This window comes from Muscardinus avellanarius (assembly GCF_963383645.1).
Source record: "Muscardinus avellanarius genome assembly, chromosome: 21".
Taxonomy (NCBI): Eukaryota; Metazoa; Chordata; class Mammalia; order Rodentia; family Gliridae; genus Muscardinus; species Muscardinus avellanarius.
The window spans coordinates 10,851,726-10,871,911 of NC_137807.1; the positions used below are offsets into that span (position 1 = coordinate 10,851,726).

Below are 20,186 nucleotides of genomic sequence, written 5' to 3' on the forward strand. Positions count from 1 at the left end.
TGGGAGTGGACACCTGGCCTGGCAGACACCAGTCACCGGTCCCCGTGCGGGTGTCGGGGCTGAGTCTCACCCTGGGAGTGAACACCTGGCCCTGGGGACACCAGTCACCGGTCCCCGTGCGGGTGTCAGGGCTGAGTCTCACCCTGGGAGTGGACACCTGGCCCTGGGGACACCAGTCACCGGTCCCCGTGCGGGTGTCGGGGCTGAGTCTCCCGTGAAGGCCGTCCAGGCTCTCCAGGTGGGCCGGCCGGCATTGCAGCCGCTCTGCAGAGCGTCCCCGGCCAAATGACAGCTCAGAAGTGCCTCGTCGTCTGCACGTGAGCGCCGGCCGCGGCGTGGCTCTGGGCGGTGAGCGCCAGTGCGCGTCAGGCGGGGAAGAGCTCGGGCGGGTTCTCTCCGTAGCAGAACTTCGCTATGGGGTCCCGGTAGGTGTTCTCGTGCTGCACACTCTGTTGGCAAAGGACAGGCGTGCCGTGAGTGAGGCAGGTGGCAGGCCCTCCTCGGGAGCAGGAGGGGCAGGCGGCCGCAGGCACTCCCTGCAGGACACCAGACAGTCCTCCAAAAGTAACTCGAAGCTCCCAGAACTCTCTAGAACAAAGGAAAAGGCCCAGCACAGCACTGAGCACCGGTGAGGAGCATGAGAACGGATACGAGACCACTGTTTCTCAGCTCGGGACGACTACTTTTTCTCAATGACCTGACAGATTAAGATCCAAGCTGCACTTGCACCTGAGCCTGCTCTTCAGAGCGCCCTGTAGAGACCAAGGGAGGCTCCTCCGGCTGCTTCCGCGAGGTCTGGCCGGCGCCGCGCCCCGGGCACCTCACGAGCCCCAGCTGGCTGCAGCAGCAGGCGGGGTCTCAAGCCGCTGTCCCCAGTGGCCGATCCTCAGCAATTTGTTTTCACACAAGCAACCTGAGTTTTTGGCTGGGCTAGTGTTCATTAATTAGCCTAAAACCAAGGCTAAGTCTTCTCTTTCTTGGAATACTGTTCTCAAACCACTAAATTGGGAATTGGGAAGTCTCCATTTATAATAAAAAGATCAAGTCAGAAAGTACAGTAGCTTCACTTAAGACTGGAAATAATTCTTGGGTTTATCAGTTATGGAAAGAAACACTTTGCCTTCTCTAGCATCTCTCTGAACGAGAGAGAATGTGAATCACAGGAGTCGTGTGTTCAACCTTCTTCCACACCCCTGCTAAGGTCCTTCAGGCGGAACGCTCTCGGAGAAAATCAGGCCAGCAGAACTTCCTACCGCTTCCTAACACTCCCTGAGCCCCAGCACTTACCCGAGGATACAGGACGCTCTCAGAGCAAACCAGAGACCCAGAGAGGGCATCAACTCAAAAGGCGGGTACGGAAACCTGGCCAAAGGTGTGCGAGTGCCGGAGGATGACAAGCGAGTCCGCTCTCTCAGAGACACCAGGGCAGAAGCCCTAGGACCGTGCTTGTGCTTGTTTAAGAAACACGTCTGGGGATTTCACAGAGAGATACAAAACTGCCCAGCCACAGAAGCCGAGCCGGGGAAGGGAAGCAGAGACGGAGCCGCTGTCGGCGGCAGGTGCGGCACCGACGCCCAAGGACGAGGCCGGCGCCAAGGGCAGCGTGCGACACCTGCCCAGAGCCTGACAGCAGCAGATTTCACTCCTGGATCCTTAAACTCTTACCTGCCCTATCCCCTGAATCCTAAAACAAACCACAACTCCGTCCCAGAACAAATTACTGCTCATTCGAAATAAGAGGTTGCTGGGAAGCCTTAGTCAAACTTCAGGCAGATGGAGGGGGGCCATCCCCTGCAGTCGAACTATTAGGATTCTACCTGGACTTAAATAAATAATTCTGTGCTTCCTCTTGAGAGGGCAAACGTGTCGCCGCACAGCAGAGACGCAAGCTGGCTGGACCTCGAGCCAACGACACACTTTCCTCCCCCGACTTGGCTACATCTGGTGCCGATATTCCGGCACTATCATTCCACCAGCAAGGCGAGTGTGGCTCCGCCCAGTGCACACCTGGGACTTCTCCCACTGCCCGCCTCCCCAGCGGGGGACAGCGCTGCTGACCTGGGACGAGGTCCTGCACTTGGCCAGGCACAGCTCAAAGTGGTCCTCCACTGCCATGAAGAGGTTCTGGAAGGCCACGGCAGCCCGGTTGAGGAAGCGCTCCAGGAGAAGTTGCTATGGAAACAGAAGTTAGACACTGTCACAACCCCAGGCCCCGCCATCGCAAGGTGGCCCTGGACAGCTCCCTCCGCTAAGGGAAGATGGCGGGCAGGGAGGGAAAGGGGAGCCGGGCTCGGAGGTACTGGCACCTGATCAGAAGCACAATGGCTCCTTCTGCACAGGAACCCTTGGAAGTCAGTGGGCTTTAGAATCAAAGGACCCCACACGAAAAGCCTCGTGAGTGCCGCGGCCGCCCCTACCTTGTTGGGCTGCAGGCAGCAGGACACACAGTGCTCGTAGGTGCGGCAGCAGCCGTTGGCCAGGCAGCTGTCGCAGCAATACTGCTTGGTGCCCGGGACGCTGCCATCACAGCAGCCATTGGCCAGCAGATCCTTCCTCTCACAGACATACCCTGCAGGGCACAGAAGAGCGTTAGCACACACTCTCCACCCGGTGACCATGGGCAGCAAGGAAGATACGCACCAGCAGGAGGCGGAGGCGGGACCCGGAGCCCAGGCGCCCTACGCATCAATGCGGCTGACGGACAATGTGCCCAAATAGGGCCTCCTGCGGCAGAGCCGGCTCCACAGGAGCTTCAGGGACTGCCGTCAGTCTACTGCTAGCCACGCGCTCAGCCTCACCGGCGCGTCAAGCCATGCCACGCCACGCCTCTCTGTCCAGCCTGCGCAAGCCAAGAGTCTTTTGTCTGTGCCTAAGAGAAACGTGTCTGTCTCTCTCTCTGGTGGTACTGAGGATACTCTTTCAAACAAGATTCTGAACAATAGGAAGAACCAAGGCATTCTCCCAACTGTAAGCTCCTTGTGTGTGTGTGTGTGTGTTCTGGGGATTGAACCCAGGGGTGTTCTACCTCCAAATTACACCCCCAGCTCTGTTTTATTTTTTACTTTTCATGAAACAGGGTCTTGCTAAGTTATTGAGACTGGCCTTGAAGGCAGGTTTGAGGCCAGTTTCAATAACCTAGCCTTCTAAGTACTAGGATTACAGGTGTGTGCCACCACACCCACCGAGCCTGTCTCAGCCTTCCAAATACTAGGATTCAGGTGTGCGCCACCACACCCACGGAGATCTTTCCAGATTTAAAAAACAAACAAAAGACTCCTTACAAATATTTTTAAGTGCTTGCTGTTTGTTTAGTCATCTGGAAGATTTTTCAAATAGCAACAGTCCCACCTAACTTTATGAACTGATTTAGATTATTTGTACATGTATACCAGGAACTCAACTGCCTTCTGATATCAGGGAATGCAATTCTCTAATACCCAGAAAGAGATGACCTCCTAATTCTCTCCACATCTCTAACCCCGTCAATTCAGGTTCGATTTTAGAGAAAGAATCTCTTTACAGACGCTAACTTATTGTTTCGAGCTGCTAGATAGACATTTCTCTACATCCTTCCGGGAGTGGGGTAGAAAAATGTAAGAGTAAGTCCGTGAGGGCCGCCACTTGCTCCCGGTAAACTCCCAGGGGCACGCTGAGGCCCACAGGTACGTGCAAGGCCCACAGGTGTGGAGCAGCTGCTCCCGGCATCATTCATTCCAAATGCCCAGGTTCTCAGTCCTTGGAGAACACAACCTGGAGAATGTAAGTTGTTTTCAGAAACTGCTCTGAAAAACAAAGTCTGTGTGAGAGCAAGAGGCAGCAGGAGGATAACGAGGATGGAGGGGACTAGCGGGCCCTGGCTTAGCACTTGAGAAACGGAGCCACAAAAGATCAAGCCAAGTGTGGTGGTGCCTCTAATCGCAGTACTTGAGGCCCTGTTTAAAAAACAAAATAAAATAGGGCTAAGGGCAGAGCTCGGAAGCAGACTATCTCTGGGTCTGACCCCTCCCAACACACAAAGATCCAGACCCTTGTCTTCTGTTGTTAACCATGCTACTCTGTCTCCTAATTAGAGAGGATGATACCAATGTCACAGTGAATGTGTCTGGGATTCTTCCCAGCTATTTCTACTCGTTTTCTTTACAGGGAATTATATACAATTATATCCCTACCAAAAAAACAAACAAACAAACAAAAAAAAAAAACAAAACAAATAAGCCAAAACTTTTCTTAACAGTCTGCTCAAAATACACAGCAACTCTGTGTCAGGAGCGTATCAGGGACCCAGACTCTACCTGCTGAATCGCCTTCCTGCTCCTTTCTTCCCCAGGTCTTGGGCGTCAGCACTTCAGGCCTTCTGCTTCTTCCCAGTGCTAACTTCCAGCACTAAGCTTTGAGACCTGCAAATCTAACTTTCTCTCTTTCGGTATCATAAACCTACTCAAGCAAATGCTGTTTTCAACAAGGAGTCGTGTGAGATCACAACCTCAGAATGTGTTGCTACTGCCTGGGAAGTTAACTTCCAACCTTTGACAAGTGTGTAATTCTAATTGGTTGTCTTACTTAATAATGTGCAACCCCAGCCATGTGCGTGATGGCATCTGCTTGGGAAAAGGCAGGCACGCTGCAAGTCTTTATTCAACCACTTCTCCCATATGCATGGAGGGCGAACAAAACCTACGGCTCTTGAATTTTAGCTCACTGATTAGGTGGTTGATTCTTGGGACTTTTTACTCAAGGAGTCTCACATCTTTGTCTCACCTAAATCAGAAGAAAATTATTCTTTTGCTAGCTTTGATAAAATAAAACAACAGACTGCACAAAATGTTGGATTGCCTCATTCGGTAAGAAACAGGCCCTGAACTCCACCAAGCCAAAGCACCAGTCACGGGCTGCCCTGGCGAGCTGTGCACCTTGCGCACACTCATCTCCCTCCGCTCAGCTTGACTCCGCAGTACCGTCAGCGTCTCCTCGTGACCTCAAGAGCATGTCCCTGGCATCGTTTGGCACAGCAGCCCTCAGCTCTTCTGCCCCGGGTGCCAAGCCCCACCTGCCGTTCCTTCTTTTCCAAGTAATCCCACCTCCGGCTTATGACCCTGGGATTTGGGGGAAGGTTCTGTTTTTCATTGTACGGGGCATGTTAATTTTTTAAGCAATAACGCACTTTTTCATTTTAAAGACGACATGTGACTTATTAACTTCAGCTTCATAATGTGTAGATGAGGATTCCGACACAAGCCCACCTGCAGCAGTTCCAATATCATACTCTTCATAACCCACTTGCTCTGAGAGTCTCTGAAATAGGATAAAATTTACATCTACAAGCCAGGTGCGGTGGCAAGTGCCTATAATCTCAGTACTAGGGAGGCTGAGAGAGGAAGACCACAGGTTCAAAGCCAGCCATAGCAACTTAGCGAGGCCCTCCGGAACTTACTGAGACCCTGTTTCAAAATAAAAAAAATTTAAAAATAGGAGTTGGGTGTAGCTCAGTGTAGGGGTTGGGTGTAGGACACCCCAGAGTTAACCGGCACCACCACCATTGTGTTAACGGTTTATAAGAGTCCTTGCCAATTTGGGGCAAGTTCTTTAACCTATAAAATGAAACTAGCAGTATCTAACATCATATTGTTGTAAAAGTCAATGAGAAGCCAGTCGTGGTGGTGTATCCTTGCAATCCCAGTACTTGGGAGGCTGAGATAGGAGGATCACAGGTTCGAGGACAACCTCAGCAAATAGTGAGAGTCTCATTAACCTAGTAAGACTCTGTTTCAAAATAAAAACAAAATGGGTTTGGGGGTGAGGCTGGATGTAGAATGCCCTGGGTTCAATCTCCAGTGCCACACACACACACAAACAAGTCCATGAGACTTGCAAAGAGTGCCTGCAGCCCAGTGCTCAGGAAGTGGGGGAGTTCAATCAGCGCGGGCAGGGCGTTAGCAAGAGTTCCACTTCAGGAGCCTGAGCAGGTGCCTGGGAGCCGGCTCATCCTTGCAGGCATCTTCTTTCTTACAGCTTAAGGGAAGCGAGAAAGCCTTCCTTTGACAATTTCTCTGTAAGATGAACACATTTTGAATCTATGATTCATGAAATTATCTGGTCCGTCCATCAACAAGTGCATTTCCTGAGTGTCAACACTGTATTTATTCAGGTTATCTGGAGGAAAACGAAGCTTTTATTCTACAGAGTTCACCACTAAGAAGAGGAGAGATTGTCCGGGGCTGAGGGGAGACCGGCAGGAAGCCGCCCAGGGACTGAGGGATGATAAATGCTAACACTGGAAGCTGCGGACACAAGGAACTGTGAGCTAAGTCATGAGCCCAAGCTCCTCTGGTGTCAGGGGACCCTGGGAGGATGAGTAGGATGTAAAGGACAAAGATATGAGAAATGCTGTAAAAGACCAAGAAGGGAAAATGCACGTGGAGGACTCCCTGTCAAGCCCCAGCTCTCCGACCCGAATCTCAGTGTGTTCTCCCTCTGCCGCGGGAGGAGGGCACTCACCGAGCTCGTCCGTGATGAGCTGCTTCCCTTGGATGGAGTTTCGGCACTGATTGCTCGGCCGGCTGCTGTTGCCCAGGTTAAACTGCACCTTCCACGGAATGGGCTGATTGTGGTCTTGGACCTGGAGGAGATTCCGATCTCTCACAGCTCTCTCCTCCTACGAAGAGACCGTCAAGGAAGGTGAGGCCTTTCCCGGCAAACTCCCCAACTTCTCACTGCAGCTAGAGTAAGAGGTCGCTCACACCACAAGGCTTGTGCTACAGGTGTCTGCACTTCCTTGTGTCAGCACAGTCTCAACAGTCATAAATAAACCTGTAGGAGAAACTAGCAAGTGAGGGACAGGCCTCAGAGCTGGTGTACTTACATGCGTGGCCCGGGACGGCAGGAACATGAGACATGGGTGTAAGTGTTCATTTCATGAAAAAAATCGGAAGAAAAAAGTTCACAACTTTTTCTTTCTGATGACACATTATTTTTTTTACATTAAAGCAAATATACTGTGGAATAGAATTCAAAACTTGGGTCAGACACATCCGGAGCACAAGGTCACTTACACTTGGGTGACACGAGCATGGGAAGACTGAACTGGGGGCTCGCTGAGGGCAGATGAAGGGTGTCAACGCCCGCAGGTATTCTGTGGAAGAGCACTGAGTAAGCACCCTCAGGACTTGTTTCTTTGCAGAAGCCATCCCGTCCTGAGGAAGGAAGAGCGGCCCTGGGCCTAGAGTCCAGCCCCTTTCTCCTAGCCTGAAGCCAGGCCGGGCAGTCCTCCAGTTTTCTCTCTTGGGTGGGGAGCAGCGCCAGGGATGGAACCCAGGGACATTCTACCTCCAAGCTCTGCCCCCAGCACATTTTATTTTTTATTTGAAACAGGTTCTGGCTACATTGCTGAGACTGGTCTCAAACCTGTGATCCTCCTGTCTCAGCCTCCCGAACACTGGGACTGCAGGTGTGTGCCCCCACGCCCAGACAGTGATCCAGTTTTCAAAATCAGTCTTTCTGTACAAGTGCCAGAAAACAAGCCAAGCACAAGATACTCATCTTCTGAATGCTTCAGTTTATTACCGGAAGACAAAACAATTACGAAAGTCTCCCTCCCGAAGGCATGTAGGGGCTTTAAACATTTGTCATTAACACTGACCACTCTAGTCGGTTCTGTGGCTTTGACCACTAGGAGTTACCTGGTGCAGAGCGCAGTGGTACACGTTCTAACCCAGCTACTTGAGAGGCTGAAGCAGAAGAATTGGTCCAAACAAACAAACAAAACAACAACAACAAAAAGACTGGCAGTGTTGCCCAGTGGTAGAGCACCTGCTTACCATGTGCAAGGCTCTGGGTTCATCCCCAGGACGGACACACACACACACACACACACACACACACACACACCTGCCACTTTTTAAGCAAAAGGGAATAAACCTTGAAAGTTTGACAGCATTTATTTACTTTAAAAAATGGACAAGGTCTTTAAAATCACTAAGATTTATTTAGGAAAAGTAATCTGGAAAGAGCTATTACTATTTAAAATATATATGCCACACACTTTGGTCCAGTGAATTCTTTTTTGAGGCAATTCTACAGAAAATACAATGTACAAGAATGCACAAGGATGTTACTACAGCCATTTAAATGAGACAAAAACCCTGAACACCCAACTGAGAAATGACTGAAAAATACTGGTATGGACAATGACTGAAAAATACTGGTATGGACATATTATCACAATCGAGCCTCGATCTCACTCATACCTATCTACAGCAGTACTTAAACCTGACTTAAATCATGGACAAAGATCAAAACAAATTGATTTCTAAGCCTGCCTACCTACAACAACAACAACAACAACAAAAAAACTTTTTTTTTTTTATAAGAACAGGTGTCAGGTGCTAGGCGTGGTGGCGCACGCTTGTAATCCCCGTGCTTCGGAGGCAGAGACAGGAGAATCACGCAGATTCAAAGCCAGCCTCGCTGGCCTAAGAGACCCTGTTTCCAAATAAAAATATAAAATAGGTCTGGGAGTGTAGCCCAGAGGTAGAAGGGCTTCCAGAAATCCCAGTTCCACCAAAAAAAAAAAAAAAAAAAAAAAAAAGAACAGGTGTCAGTATTTTTAAGAAATCCAGATGATTTTAAGAGACAGGGTTGCAGACTACTACTGTCTACAGTACATCAAGACAAAAGACAGGCTGCGGAATAATTATGATGACAGTTATGCACACACAGGTTAGTAAGCACTGAGATAGAGGTAGAGAAAGATATGCTCACACAGATGATTACATACTGGGAGGAGCATAGGTAATTATTAATCATCTCTAGTCATCTCTGGAATATTCTTATCTTTCATTTAAAATAAAATATTAAAATATGCTTATAAACAATAAGAGAAAGTAGGTGAAGTGTTACAGGAGCTACACTGCCCCTGCAATTCTTATAGAGCTGTAATAATTCCAAAATAAAAGGTTCGTTTAAAAAAAATAAGATCACCACCATTAAAGAGAGAAGTTACCCATGATCCCATTCCTTAAATGAAAGTATACTGTGTTTGCATATTAACTTCTGGCCTCTGACCCCAGTTTATACTGCCAATTAGGATGCGCTGCGTGCAGCTCTTCTTGACACTAATTGGGGAGTAAAACATTTCCAAGTACCTACATTACCTCGATAATCACATTTTCAAGGCTCTGTAATAACCCGTCATGTTGATGTGCCGTAATTTAGTAAACACATCCGCCATAGATCAACACAGGCCAGACTTTCGTCATCGTGGATGGCACTGCTGTCTGAAGATTCTCAAGACTCTGCTGAGTAACTGGTAGCAGTAAATGCTACATGGTACCAAATAACTCCCCCAAGTTTTATCTACCATTGGAAACACAACCAGCATTTTATTTTAATTTTATTTATTTATTATTTTGCAGTACTGGGGATGGAACCCAAAGGCTTTCTACTTTGGAGTGACACCCTCAGCCCTATTTTTTATTCTTTATTTTGAAACAAGGTCTCACTGAGTTGCAAAGGGCCTCACTAAGTAGCGGAGGCTGGCTTCGAACCTGTACGATCCTCCTGTCTCAGCCTCCTGAATGCTGGGATTACAAGCGTGCGCCACCATGCCCGGCTTGGATCCCTACATTCTTTCTTTCATTTTTGTGGTACTGAGGATGAAACCCAAGAACATTCTACCTCCAAGCAACACCCCCAGCCCTATTTTTTATTCTTTATTTTTGAAACAGGCTCTCACTGAGTTGCAAAAGGCCTCATTGAGTAGCTGAGGCTGGCTTCGAATCTGTGCGATCCTCCTGTCTCAGCCTCCCAAGTGTTGGGATTACAAGCGTGCGCCACCACGCCCGGCTCACAACCAGCATTTACTTATTTTATTTTTTTGCCATTCTTGTGTTTATTGCCGCGGCTCAGGCCTTGACCGCGCACTTGCGCACGGGGTAGAGCCGCGCCTTCCGCGGCTGCTGCTTGGTCTTCAGGCTCTCCTGGTGCTCGCTGAGCCTTCGGCACATGGCCCGCGTCTTCCCGGGCCGCGGGCCCGGGGGCTTGTACTTCTTGCCCTCGTAGACTTTCCTGAGGTTTTCTTTCTGAGTCTGGTCACAACCAGCATTTACGTAAGAATGTTCACAGTCTTACCACAACCTCACCAGGACTGAATTTTGTTCTTTAATTGACTAAATGGAACATAGTCTAATGGCTGCTTTAATTTCTACTTGGCCTCTCCCTGTTGTTTAAGAAAGAAGTGGCACAGGACAGTCACACAAAAACAACATCTGTGCTCCTCGGCTGGCGCAGAGGGGAGCTAAGTGCGGGAGCCAAGGGAACTGGAACAAATCACTTAGGTGCACCCTGCTTAACTGTCTGTAAACTCACACCCCGCGGCTCCGCCGGGACCGCGGCGAACTGCATACGAGCCCTGGAGCCAAGCCGGCTGCAAATGCTGCCCTGGACGAACTAATAGCCATCAGAACTATTAACAGGCCTATCCGAGTAGTCAACCGGCTCTCACGGCAAGCTTAGAGTGCTCTGAACATTACCCCAACCTGTCCTGTCATTCCTCCTGAAAGAAAGGAGTTCAGGGACAAGTGTGTCGCAGGGGATCTCTGCCTCACAGCCACATTCCTGGTAAACAGGTCAGCCGTTCTCCCAGCACTTGATCTTGTTTTCAAACACGAATATTCAAGACCTGGCCTAAAGGATCGCGTGAGTTGAGGAGGAGCTGACACGAGGGAACATCAAATATCCTCCACCACATGGGTCTGAAACTGTCCAAACCTTCCCCTTGCCTGCCACGTTTCTCAACTTTAAGCTTTTCACCATATATGTGTATTTTTTTTAGTTCAAGAGCCAATCAAAGGTGTGGGATTTTTACCAAGTACTGAGGATGCAGAGACAAGCTGGTCAGGCTCTCCACCCTGCAGGAGCAGGATCCGGAGGTGAGCGGCTAAGTCGGCGTGATCCTCCGCCGCTGCTACGACTCACGTGGGCACACCAGGGAGCGGGCAAAGCGCGGCACAGAGGGGAGGGAAGCGCAGAGGGCTTCTTCCTAACTGCGGGCCACAGAAGTGCTGCTACTGCCCACGCCACTCGGCCTTGATGTCAGAGGTTTATTAAGAACTGCGCTGTGTATTTTCCAGGGGTCATCATGAAGGTCAAATGAGGCCAAGGCCCCTTGGAGAGAGAAAGGCACGTGAACTCGAGGCACCGTTTCCATTAAGAGATTTGCTTCTGTGTGTCAAGAAAAGGACGCGGGCGTGAGGGCCAGAGGGCACCCAAATGTCTAATATTTGAGGAATGCAGCCTGATAACAAAAAATTAGCTATAAAAATGATAAAGAGCTTTTCAAGATGAAGAAACTGCTTATATGTTAAATGAAGAAACAGTATTCTTCACTTACGTGAAGAAACAGGAGGAAAAGATGCACAAATATAAGCAGAGGCTCCTGGCGGTGAGAGCACAGCCAGGGGCCTCCTCCCCGGCCTGGGCTGGACTTGACAAACCTTCTAGAACATTCGTGTATCTCGGTAATCAGTAAAAAACGAGCCAAAAGCCAGACCAGCAACGCATCCTTAACGATTAATTACACTTTATTTCAGACAGTATCTAAGTGAGCACCAAAAACACTTAAGTACTTCAAAGTGAAAGGTGTTAATGTGTTCAGGGAGCTATGCAGATAGCCCCGAGGCTTGTGCAGCTGCTTTTCCGGAGCTCGCAGGGCACAGGGCACTGTGGCAACGGCCGAGGGCAGCGAGGACCCTCCCGCCCAACGCCAGGACCCTCGCCGCAGGCAGGCCCGCCTGCCGCTCTCTCAGGCCCGATGTGACTGCTGCATATAAATCATTCTCTGAACTCACTGCTTACTTAAGGTCTCCCTCCTTTCCCCCAGTAGGTACGGCACTCCGCGGGCACCGCACCTCACAGCTGCTGTTCACCACTCACTGCTTAGAGAACGTGCTGGGCCCCTGGTACCACTCGCCACCCGCCCGCTCCCCCAATGGCATCCCCGCTACCCACGCTAATTCCTGTGCTCCCATCTCTAACCATTTAAATTATCCCCCAAAGCATTAATTATCAGAAAAAAAAACAAAGAAAAGAGGAACCCAAAGCAGCAGAGGCTTAGCAAGTATCCCCAGGTAAAGCAGCACCTGCTGCACCTGCCCCACGGGTTCAGTCTCACCCAAGGAGCAGAGCCAGGATCCCAGAGCTTGGGCGTTCTCCAGCCTCCTCTCCACTAAGGATAAACAGACCCTCCTGCCCTCCTCTCCAGCTCACCATCCCCTGCTGCAGATGAAGGAGCTGAGCTAGGCTACATAAGCAAACCCACTTCGGGGCACATGGCTGCAGAGGGGTGGCCGGCCCAGCTGAAGCCCCTCCCACAGCGGGGCAACAGCAGCAAACCTGCAGGAAGAGCAGCGCTGCTCCAAGACCGCGCTCCCGGGACCCACAACGTGCTGGAAACCGATCAGGGACCCAATATGTGGGCCTCTGTCAGCTGTGGCTGTTGATGTTTGCCATATCAAAAATCAAAGCAACTGGGTGGGTGCGGTGGCGCGCACCTGTACTCCCAGCATGTGGGAGGCTGAAATAGGACGATGGCAGCAGGTTCAAGGACAGCCTCGCCTCGGCAACTTAACTAGGCTCTCAGCAACTTAGTGAGACGCTGTTTCAAGATAAAAAATAAAAACACCAGGCGTGGTGGCGCACCCTTGTAATCCCAGCGCTTGGGAGGCTGAGACAGGAGGATCACACAGGTTTGAAGGCAGTCTCAGCTACTTAGGCTCTCAGTATCTTAGTGAGACCTTGTTTCTAAATAAAATATAAAATAGGTCTGGGAGTATAGCCCAAGGTTAGAAAAGCCCCTGGGTTCCACCCCCAGTACCACAAAAAAGAAATAATTAATTAAATAAAATAGGGATGGGAGTGTAGCTCAGAGGTTCAATTTCCAGTACCGCAAAAAATAAAAATTCTTAGAACATTTTAAATCAAGTATTTATTCATTTCAAAGTAATAATAATGAACTCATGCCATGCTGTCCTGTTTTGTGAAAAGACTTTTCAAGCAACAGTAGAGGAGGGGGCAATGCTCCTCATCCCCGTGCCTCTGGAGTGTGTGCTGAGGGAGACGGCTAGGGTCGCATACCTGCTCCGCACTCAGTCGCTGCACCCTGCCGCTGGGGGTGAAGAGCGGGGACCCATCCCACACCGAGGAGACTCAGAGCCGCCGCAGAGAACTACGCCTGACGCTGTGCGATACTCCACACAGCACTACACCTCAACTTGACACGCGTAGCTCCTCACAAGTTCATTGCAAACACTGCAGCCACTTTGGAAAATAGTCATACAGTTCCTCAAAAAGTTAAGCACTGGGTATTATCTAACCCAGCAATTGCACTCCTAAGCACAACCCAAGAAAAATGAAACACATAACTTAATGGATGTTCATAAGCTTCAAAAGGGAGAAGCAATCAAATGCCTATCGATGATGACTGGATAAAATGCCACACATGCTTACAATGTAATATTCAGACATGAGAAGGTGCTCAGGATCCCTGTCATAACACAGATGAATCCTGAAAGTATTATGCCAGTGCAAAGAAGCCAGTCGCAAAAGATCACATAGTATCAAATTCCATTTATACAACGTATCCAGAATAGGCAAATGTATAGAAAGAGAAAGCAGACTCATGATTATTTAGAGCTGGGAGGCAGGGATAGAAAGATGATAAATGCTGTTACTGACCGTGGTGAAGACGACTGAACTGTGACTTTATGAAACTAGTGAGTTGTATGCTTTAGATGGGTGAACTATACAGTTATATGAATGTGAATTATATTTAAATAAAGCTGTTGCCAAAAGGCAGTTCAGTACAGTGTGGACTTTGATGCCACGTTAATGGGTTTTTCATGCACTGTTACAATAAAATCCACACATCTGCCTTGCACTTTGAACAGATTTTCTGCAGATCTTCCAAATGCTGACAACATTTTCATTACATATAAAAAATTTTTTTTGTTAATTTCACCAGGAACCAAATGGGTACATCTTTAACTGTTTTGAAGTTTTCAAGCCCAAGATAGCAGATACACATTTTCCAAAATTCTAATTTTCATTTGAAAGCCTGAATTTTGCCTTTGGCAAAAAATAATGTCAGATGTTTTCTGTGAAGCAACAGGCTCACTTCATTCGTTTTCAGAAAAACGTCTACCAAATACTCAGATTTTAAAAAGTACGGTTTGTCACTCATTCTTTGAGGTGAAAGTGGTGTCCCATGGGTGGGTGGGGGGTGTCTAGTTTAGCTGGCAACTCAACTGCCGCAAGAGAACCACATTTCAAAATGCGGAAGGATGCTTGGGATGTGGATTTTCCATCTCAGCACACAGAAAAGACAGGTACTTGAGGACTGATACTAGAAAATTAAGCCAGGCGTGATGGCACAGCCCCGTACCTGGTACAGGATCGCAGGTTTGAAGACAGCCTCAGCTAGGAGTGAGACTCTCATCAACCTCAAGATCTTGTTTCAAAATAAAAACAAAATAGGGATGGGGGGGGTGTAGCTTAGAGGTAGAATGCCCCTGGGTTCAATCTCTAGCAGTACACACACAAGACTAGCAAAAATAACCACTTTCCGTGCTTCATTCTTAAATTAAATTAGGTTTTTAAACTACAAGTATGGCCATGGAGAATGGAATGGCTACTGGTACCAATGTTTTGATTCATGCTAAGATACCAGTTTTACCCACCACTACTTGTACACCATCAGTGAAAGTGTCAACACAGGGGAAAAAGCAGACTCCCTGAAGAGTTCCAGAGACCTTAAGGAAATTGACGGGCCAGGTCATTCTAAAATCCAAATCTAAGTGGCTTAACACAACAGGTTATCTCTTGCTTGTGCTACAAGTCTCAGAGCTGGGCAGACGGTTCTACTCGTCTCTGTCTGTCAGGCTGCAGAAGGCTCCCTCTCCACACAGGGATGCCAAGCTTGCTGTGCTGGGGAGGGGAAAACACTACCCAAAGTTTCTACCTGGAAGCAGCAGTCAGTGCTGCAGGAGCTAAAGCAGGCTGCCTGGCCACTCACACTTCCAAAGGGGCCAGGTGGGGAGGAGAATCCGTCCCCCCTGTGCCCAGAGGGGGAGGACCAAAGGCTTGTGAACATCCCTGATGTCTACCACAGGAGGCCAGGGGAGGACATAATGGGGAGAGGCCGGCAGGAAAGCACGTATCCCATGACCTATGGATGCAGCTCAGCTTAGGCCCCGGCTGTCGCGAGACCAGAATGCAGACTTAGTGCTAACAAATCTGATTTTTCAAGAGAAGCCAGAAGAAAAGATTTATCCAAAATCTCATACATTTTTAATCCCATTTATAAAAACCACTGGGCAAGCGCTGCAGGCAGCCGCTTCATCTTTGTCAGGTTGCAAATTAAGAATGGCCAGGCGTCAGATGCTCAGCCCACATCCACATGCAATTCTTACAAAGTGAAAAAAGGTACCCGATAGGAAAATGGTCAAAGTTTATAATACAAAATAGGAAGAGAAACTAATTACAATATTGTGGCATGATAGCCAGGCATGGTGGCGCACCCTTGTAATCCCAGCGCTTGGGAGGCGGAAACAGGAGGATCACACAGATTCAAAGCCAGCCTCAGCTATTTAGTGAGGCTCTCAGCAACTTAGTGAGACCCTGTTTCCAAATAAAATAGAAAATAGGTCTGGGAGTATAGCCCAGAGGTAGAAGGCCTCTGGGTTCCACCCCCCAGTACCACACATACACACACAAAAATGTGCATTACGCTTAACTTTACCAACAGTCAAGGGTATAACACATCCTATGCAAAAATAAACTATAAATAAAACAAAGATTGAAACATGAAAAATAAAATAGATGAAAGATATAAACTAGCTGGATGTGGTAGCGCATGCTGTAATCCCAGTTACCAACATTTGGGAGGCTGAGACAGGAGGATCGGGGTTCGCGTCCAGCCTCAGCTATTTGGTGAGACCCTTTGCAACTCAGTGGAACTCTGTTTCAAAATAAAGAATAAAGCCAGGCATGGCGGCGCACGCTTGTAATCCCTGTGCTTGGGAGGCGGAGACAGGAGGATCGCGCTGGTTAGAAGCCAGCCTCACTGGCTTAAGAGACCCTGTTTCCAAATAAAAAGTATAAAATAGGTCTGGGAGTGTATCCCGGACGTAGAAGGGCTTCCAGGAATCCCAGTACCACCAATAAATAAATAAATAAAGAAAGAAAGAAAGAAAGAAAGAAAGAAAGAATAAAAAATAGGGATGGAGGTGTAGCTCAGAGGTAGAATGCTCCTGGGTTCCGTCCCCAGTATGAAAGAAAAAGAAGAAAGAAAGAAAGAAAGAAAGAAAGAAAGAAAGAAAGAAAGAAAGAAAGAAAGAAAATGCAGGCTGGGAGTGTAGCTCAGAGGTAAAATACCCCTGGGTTCTATCCCCAGTACTGAAGAAAAGAAAAAAAAGGATATAAAGTAGTCATTCATAGAGAAGGCAGTCTAAATGACCTTAAATATATGAAACTATGTTCCACATACAAACACAACAAATTAAAACACAAGTTTCATCTCTTAAATTTAAGAGAAGAAAGGCTGATGACCTACTGTTAGTAAGGTGTGACAAGAAAACAGTCCCCTCGATTTCTGCAACCTGAGAGTGTGACCCTGCAGAGTCACCTCCAAGATCGCATTTACTGGGGAAGCAAGGAACTGCATAGGACAGGCCAGCAGGCCAGCGTCCTGAGCGGTCACACAGTGCGGTCACAGTGCGGCTACACAGTGCTATGAGCCGGATGCCCCCAAGGTCCGATGACAAAAGCCTTTCTCTCCATGTGATAATAGGGGAGAGCGAGATCCCAAAACTAGAGGTGCAGTCTCTAGAAGGAATTAGGCTTTGACGAGGTCATGAAGGAGCTCATAGAGGAACGAAGAAATCAAATCTCTCTCCACCAAGTGGGATAAAATCAAAATAGACAGCTGCATTCTAGAAAGCACTGAACAAAATTCAGGGCTCCTGTGTGTGTTTGGAGGGGGGAAAACTGGGGATTGAATCCAGGGCATTCAACCTCTGAGCCACACCCCCAGACCTTTTTTTTTTATTTTAAAACAGGGTCTCACTAAATTGCTGAGGGTTCTCTAAGTTATCAAGGCTGGCAACAAACCCGAGATCCACCTGTCTCAGCCTCCCAAACATTTGGATTACAGGTGTGTGCCATGACGCCCAGCTACAATCTTATCTTGTTAAAGATCACTCCTGCTGCTGGACTAAGTATAAGACAAGAAAGCAGGCTGAGCTACCTACTGCAACATTCCAGACAGAGATGACAGTGGCTTGGCCTCGGGTGGCAGCAGTTATGATTGAGGGAAATGAACAGACTGAGGACACATCCCAAAGGCAGACCCCGTGTTTCAAGTGTAGGAAGCGACCTACAGAATAAGGCATTATTCTTTTCTTTAGGTTCTTTTCTTTAGGTCACTTTAGGTTCAAGCCATCAGTGGCTTGAACCCCTAATGAGGAGTGGTGCTCCCTAGTAAGACTGGGAAGGCCAGGGGAATGAAACACTGGCAGAGGAGAGCCAATAATTCTAATTCTGGCCAAGCATAAGAAACCTACAAGCACACTCCTATAATCCTAGTGCTTAAAAGGCTGAGACAGGAGGATCACAGGTTCAACCTCAGCAACTTAACGAGACTCTGTGTTCAAAAATGATAAATATATAGGGCTGGGGTATAGCTCAGAGGTAGAACACCCCTGGGTTCAACCTCCAGTACCGCAAAACAAATCAAAAAGAGATGTCAAGTCGGGCATGGTGGCATACGCTTGTAATCCCAGTACTTGGGAGGCTGAGACAGGACAATTCCAAGTTTGAGGCCAGCCTCAGCTACTTAGTGAGGCCCTCCACAACTCAGTGAAACCCTGTTTCAAAATAAAGAATAATAATTTTTTTTAAATGGGGTTGGGAGTGGTATAGATGGGAGGTAGAATGCCCCTAGGTTTACTCCCCATTACTGGGAAGAAAGAAAAAAAAAGATGTCAAGCAGAAAGTAGAATGGTGAATGCCAAGCACTGGAGGAAAGAGGGAATGGGTGGGCTAACTTTTAATAGGTAAAGTTTTGGTTTTTATAAAACGAGTTAGTAGCCGGGCGTGGTGGCACACGCTTGTAATCCCAGCATTCCGGAGGCTGAGACCTGGAGGATCACTGTTCACGGACAGCCTCAGCTACTTAGTGAGGCCCTCCGCAACTCGGTGAGACCCAGTTTCAAAATAAAGAATAAAAAATAGAGCAAGGGGTGTAGCTCAGAGGTCAAATGCCCCTGGGTTCCATCCCCAGACCCGCAAAAAAAAAAAAAAAAAAAAAAAACTTAAAACGAGTTAGTAGAGATGATGATTGCACGTTACAAATACACTATCACTGAACTACACCGAAATGGTTAATAAAAATAAATTTTATTAGTACTCTGCCATAGAAATTTTTGGGGGAAAAAATAAAAGATGCCACGTTGGCCAACAGACTGTTAAATTTGGGGTTTTCTGGACAGAACTAGGCTGGGGTTATAAACTGGGAAATCAACAGCACCTAGTTGGGAAACTTTCCAGTGGCGCTAGAGATCACCTGAGTCAGGTGGAGAGGAAGCCAGAGGGCTGAGTTCTGGCGCACAACACTCACTGACTGTCACCTGACAGAGAAGGAACTGCACGCACTGACTGACTGTGGGAAAGTGTAGCAGAAACCCAACTGTCCACATGATCACCCACTCACCAGGGCCAGCAAGACTTGCAACACTCCACCTGTTTGTGTCTAAGATGGGAGGTAGGCCACACATCTTTCCTTTACACAGAATCCCCGCCAATCCACTAACACTAGGATGACATCTAGTTTTACTGAGATACCATTATACATTTTACTTACGAACTTGACCCTTGAGAGTGCCAATGGGCTGGAGGATCTTGGTTCTCAGGCAGCCTCAGCTACTTAGTAACTTAGTGAGACTCCGTTTCAAACTAAAGAATAAAAAAATAGGGCAGGGGGTGTAGCTCGGAGGTCGAATGCCCCTGGGTTCCATCCCCAAACCCGCAACAATATATACAAAGTGTGTGTGTGTGTGTGTGTGTGTGTGTGTGTGCGCGCGTGTGTGTGTGTGTACCGGAACCTCATCACCAGGAGCTGTCCTGGGTCCACCCTAGGCTCCGCTCACCCCTTCTAAAATCTCAAGCACTCAAGCTGGGCTCCTACGCAAATTTGGGGTAACATTTCGCGTGAAAGCTCGCCAGCCATTTCTCCAGTTATTATCACATAAAGAAAAAAACGAAAACTGGGGTTGGGGGTGGGGGTAAGCGTTGGTGAAAAGAAAATTTCACCCCAGCCAAGCTGCGCGCCTCGCGGGTCCTGCTGAGTCACCCCAGGGGACCCAACACAGAGCCCCCCCCCCAAACCAAACGGGGCCGCCGGGTGAGCGAGGGCACGCCCCCCACCCCCGGGGCCCGGCACCCGCAGGTGAAGCCGCGCAGGCCCCGAGGTCGGGACCCCGCGTCCCCGAAGCACCCAGCTCGAGCCCCGGGCCACCGACCTGCTTCAAGGTGCTGCTGAGGAAGTACACCAGCGACAGCCCGAACACCAGGGCCAGCACCCACCTCTTCCGCAGGAGCCGGCGCCACACCAAGGCCGCCAGGTTCACCATGCCGGCGCGGGCGCGGGGCGAGGCAGGCCCGGGGCCCCGGCGGCATGGCCCCTCTGCGCGCCCGGCAGCTCGGCCCTGCGCCCCAGCGCCCCGGCCAGCTCCCGGCAGCCGGCGCGCGCAGCCCCGCGTGACCCCGCCTCCGCCGCGCGCGTCACCGGCGGCCTCCCCGCCATTGGTTCCTGCGTGCCGGCGGCTTCCTATTGGCTGAACTCAGGGGCGAGGAGGCGGGCCATCGTAGGTGTGTGGTTGCCGGGTCCTAGCGCCGGCCGCACGAGCCTGAGCCGGACCTCTGCGAGAGGCCGGAAATACTCGGAAGTCACGTGCTGCCCAGGGCGCGCGCGTGATTGGCTGGGCTGGATGTGAATGATGCTGCTGAGATTGCTGCTGAATTGTCTGGACAGGTAAAAAGAAAACGCGAAATTTTCCTCCCCTGGAGTGGTCTGTGTAGTCCCTTTCAGTCCCAGAGCGTATGCGCTGAGCTTGGGTCGCAGGAATGAGAAGCCCTGG

General features: G+C 49.2%; 1 protein-coding gene across 3 annotated transcripts; it reads right to left on the bottom strand.

The window, feature by feature from the left end:
• Positions 1–365: 365 nt before the first annotated feature.
• On the bottom strand, positions 366–19,679 carry SPRING1 (SREBF pathway regulator in golgi 1; the record flags this gene model as incomplete). 3 transcript variants are annotated; one of them, XM_080717434.1, is made up of 5 exons in its annotated part: positions 366–449; positions 2,059–2,172; positions 2,418–2,569; positions 6,496–6,652; positions 19,569–19,679. In XM_080717434.1, 5 exons carry the CDS (start codon positions 19,677–19,679, stop codon positions 366–368), a joined length of 618 nt encoding a protein of 205 aa, XP_080573560.1. The 3 variants fall into 3 exon arrangements, with proteins under 3 accessions (XP_080573560.1, XP_080573561.1, XP_080573562.1); XM_080717435.1 differs by lacking the exons at positions 2,418–2,569; positions 6,496–6,652; XM_080717436.1 differs by lacking the exons at positions 2,059–2,172; positions 2,418–2,569; positions 6,496–6,652.
• Between the last annotated feature and the right edge of the window lie 507 nt (positions 19,680–20,186).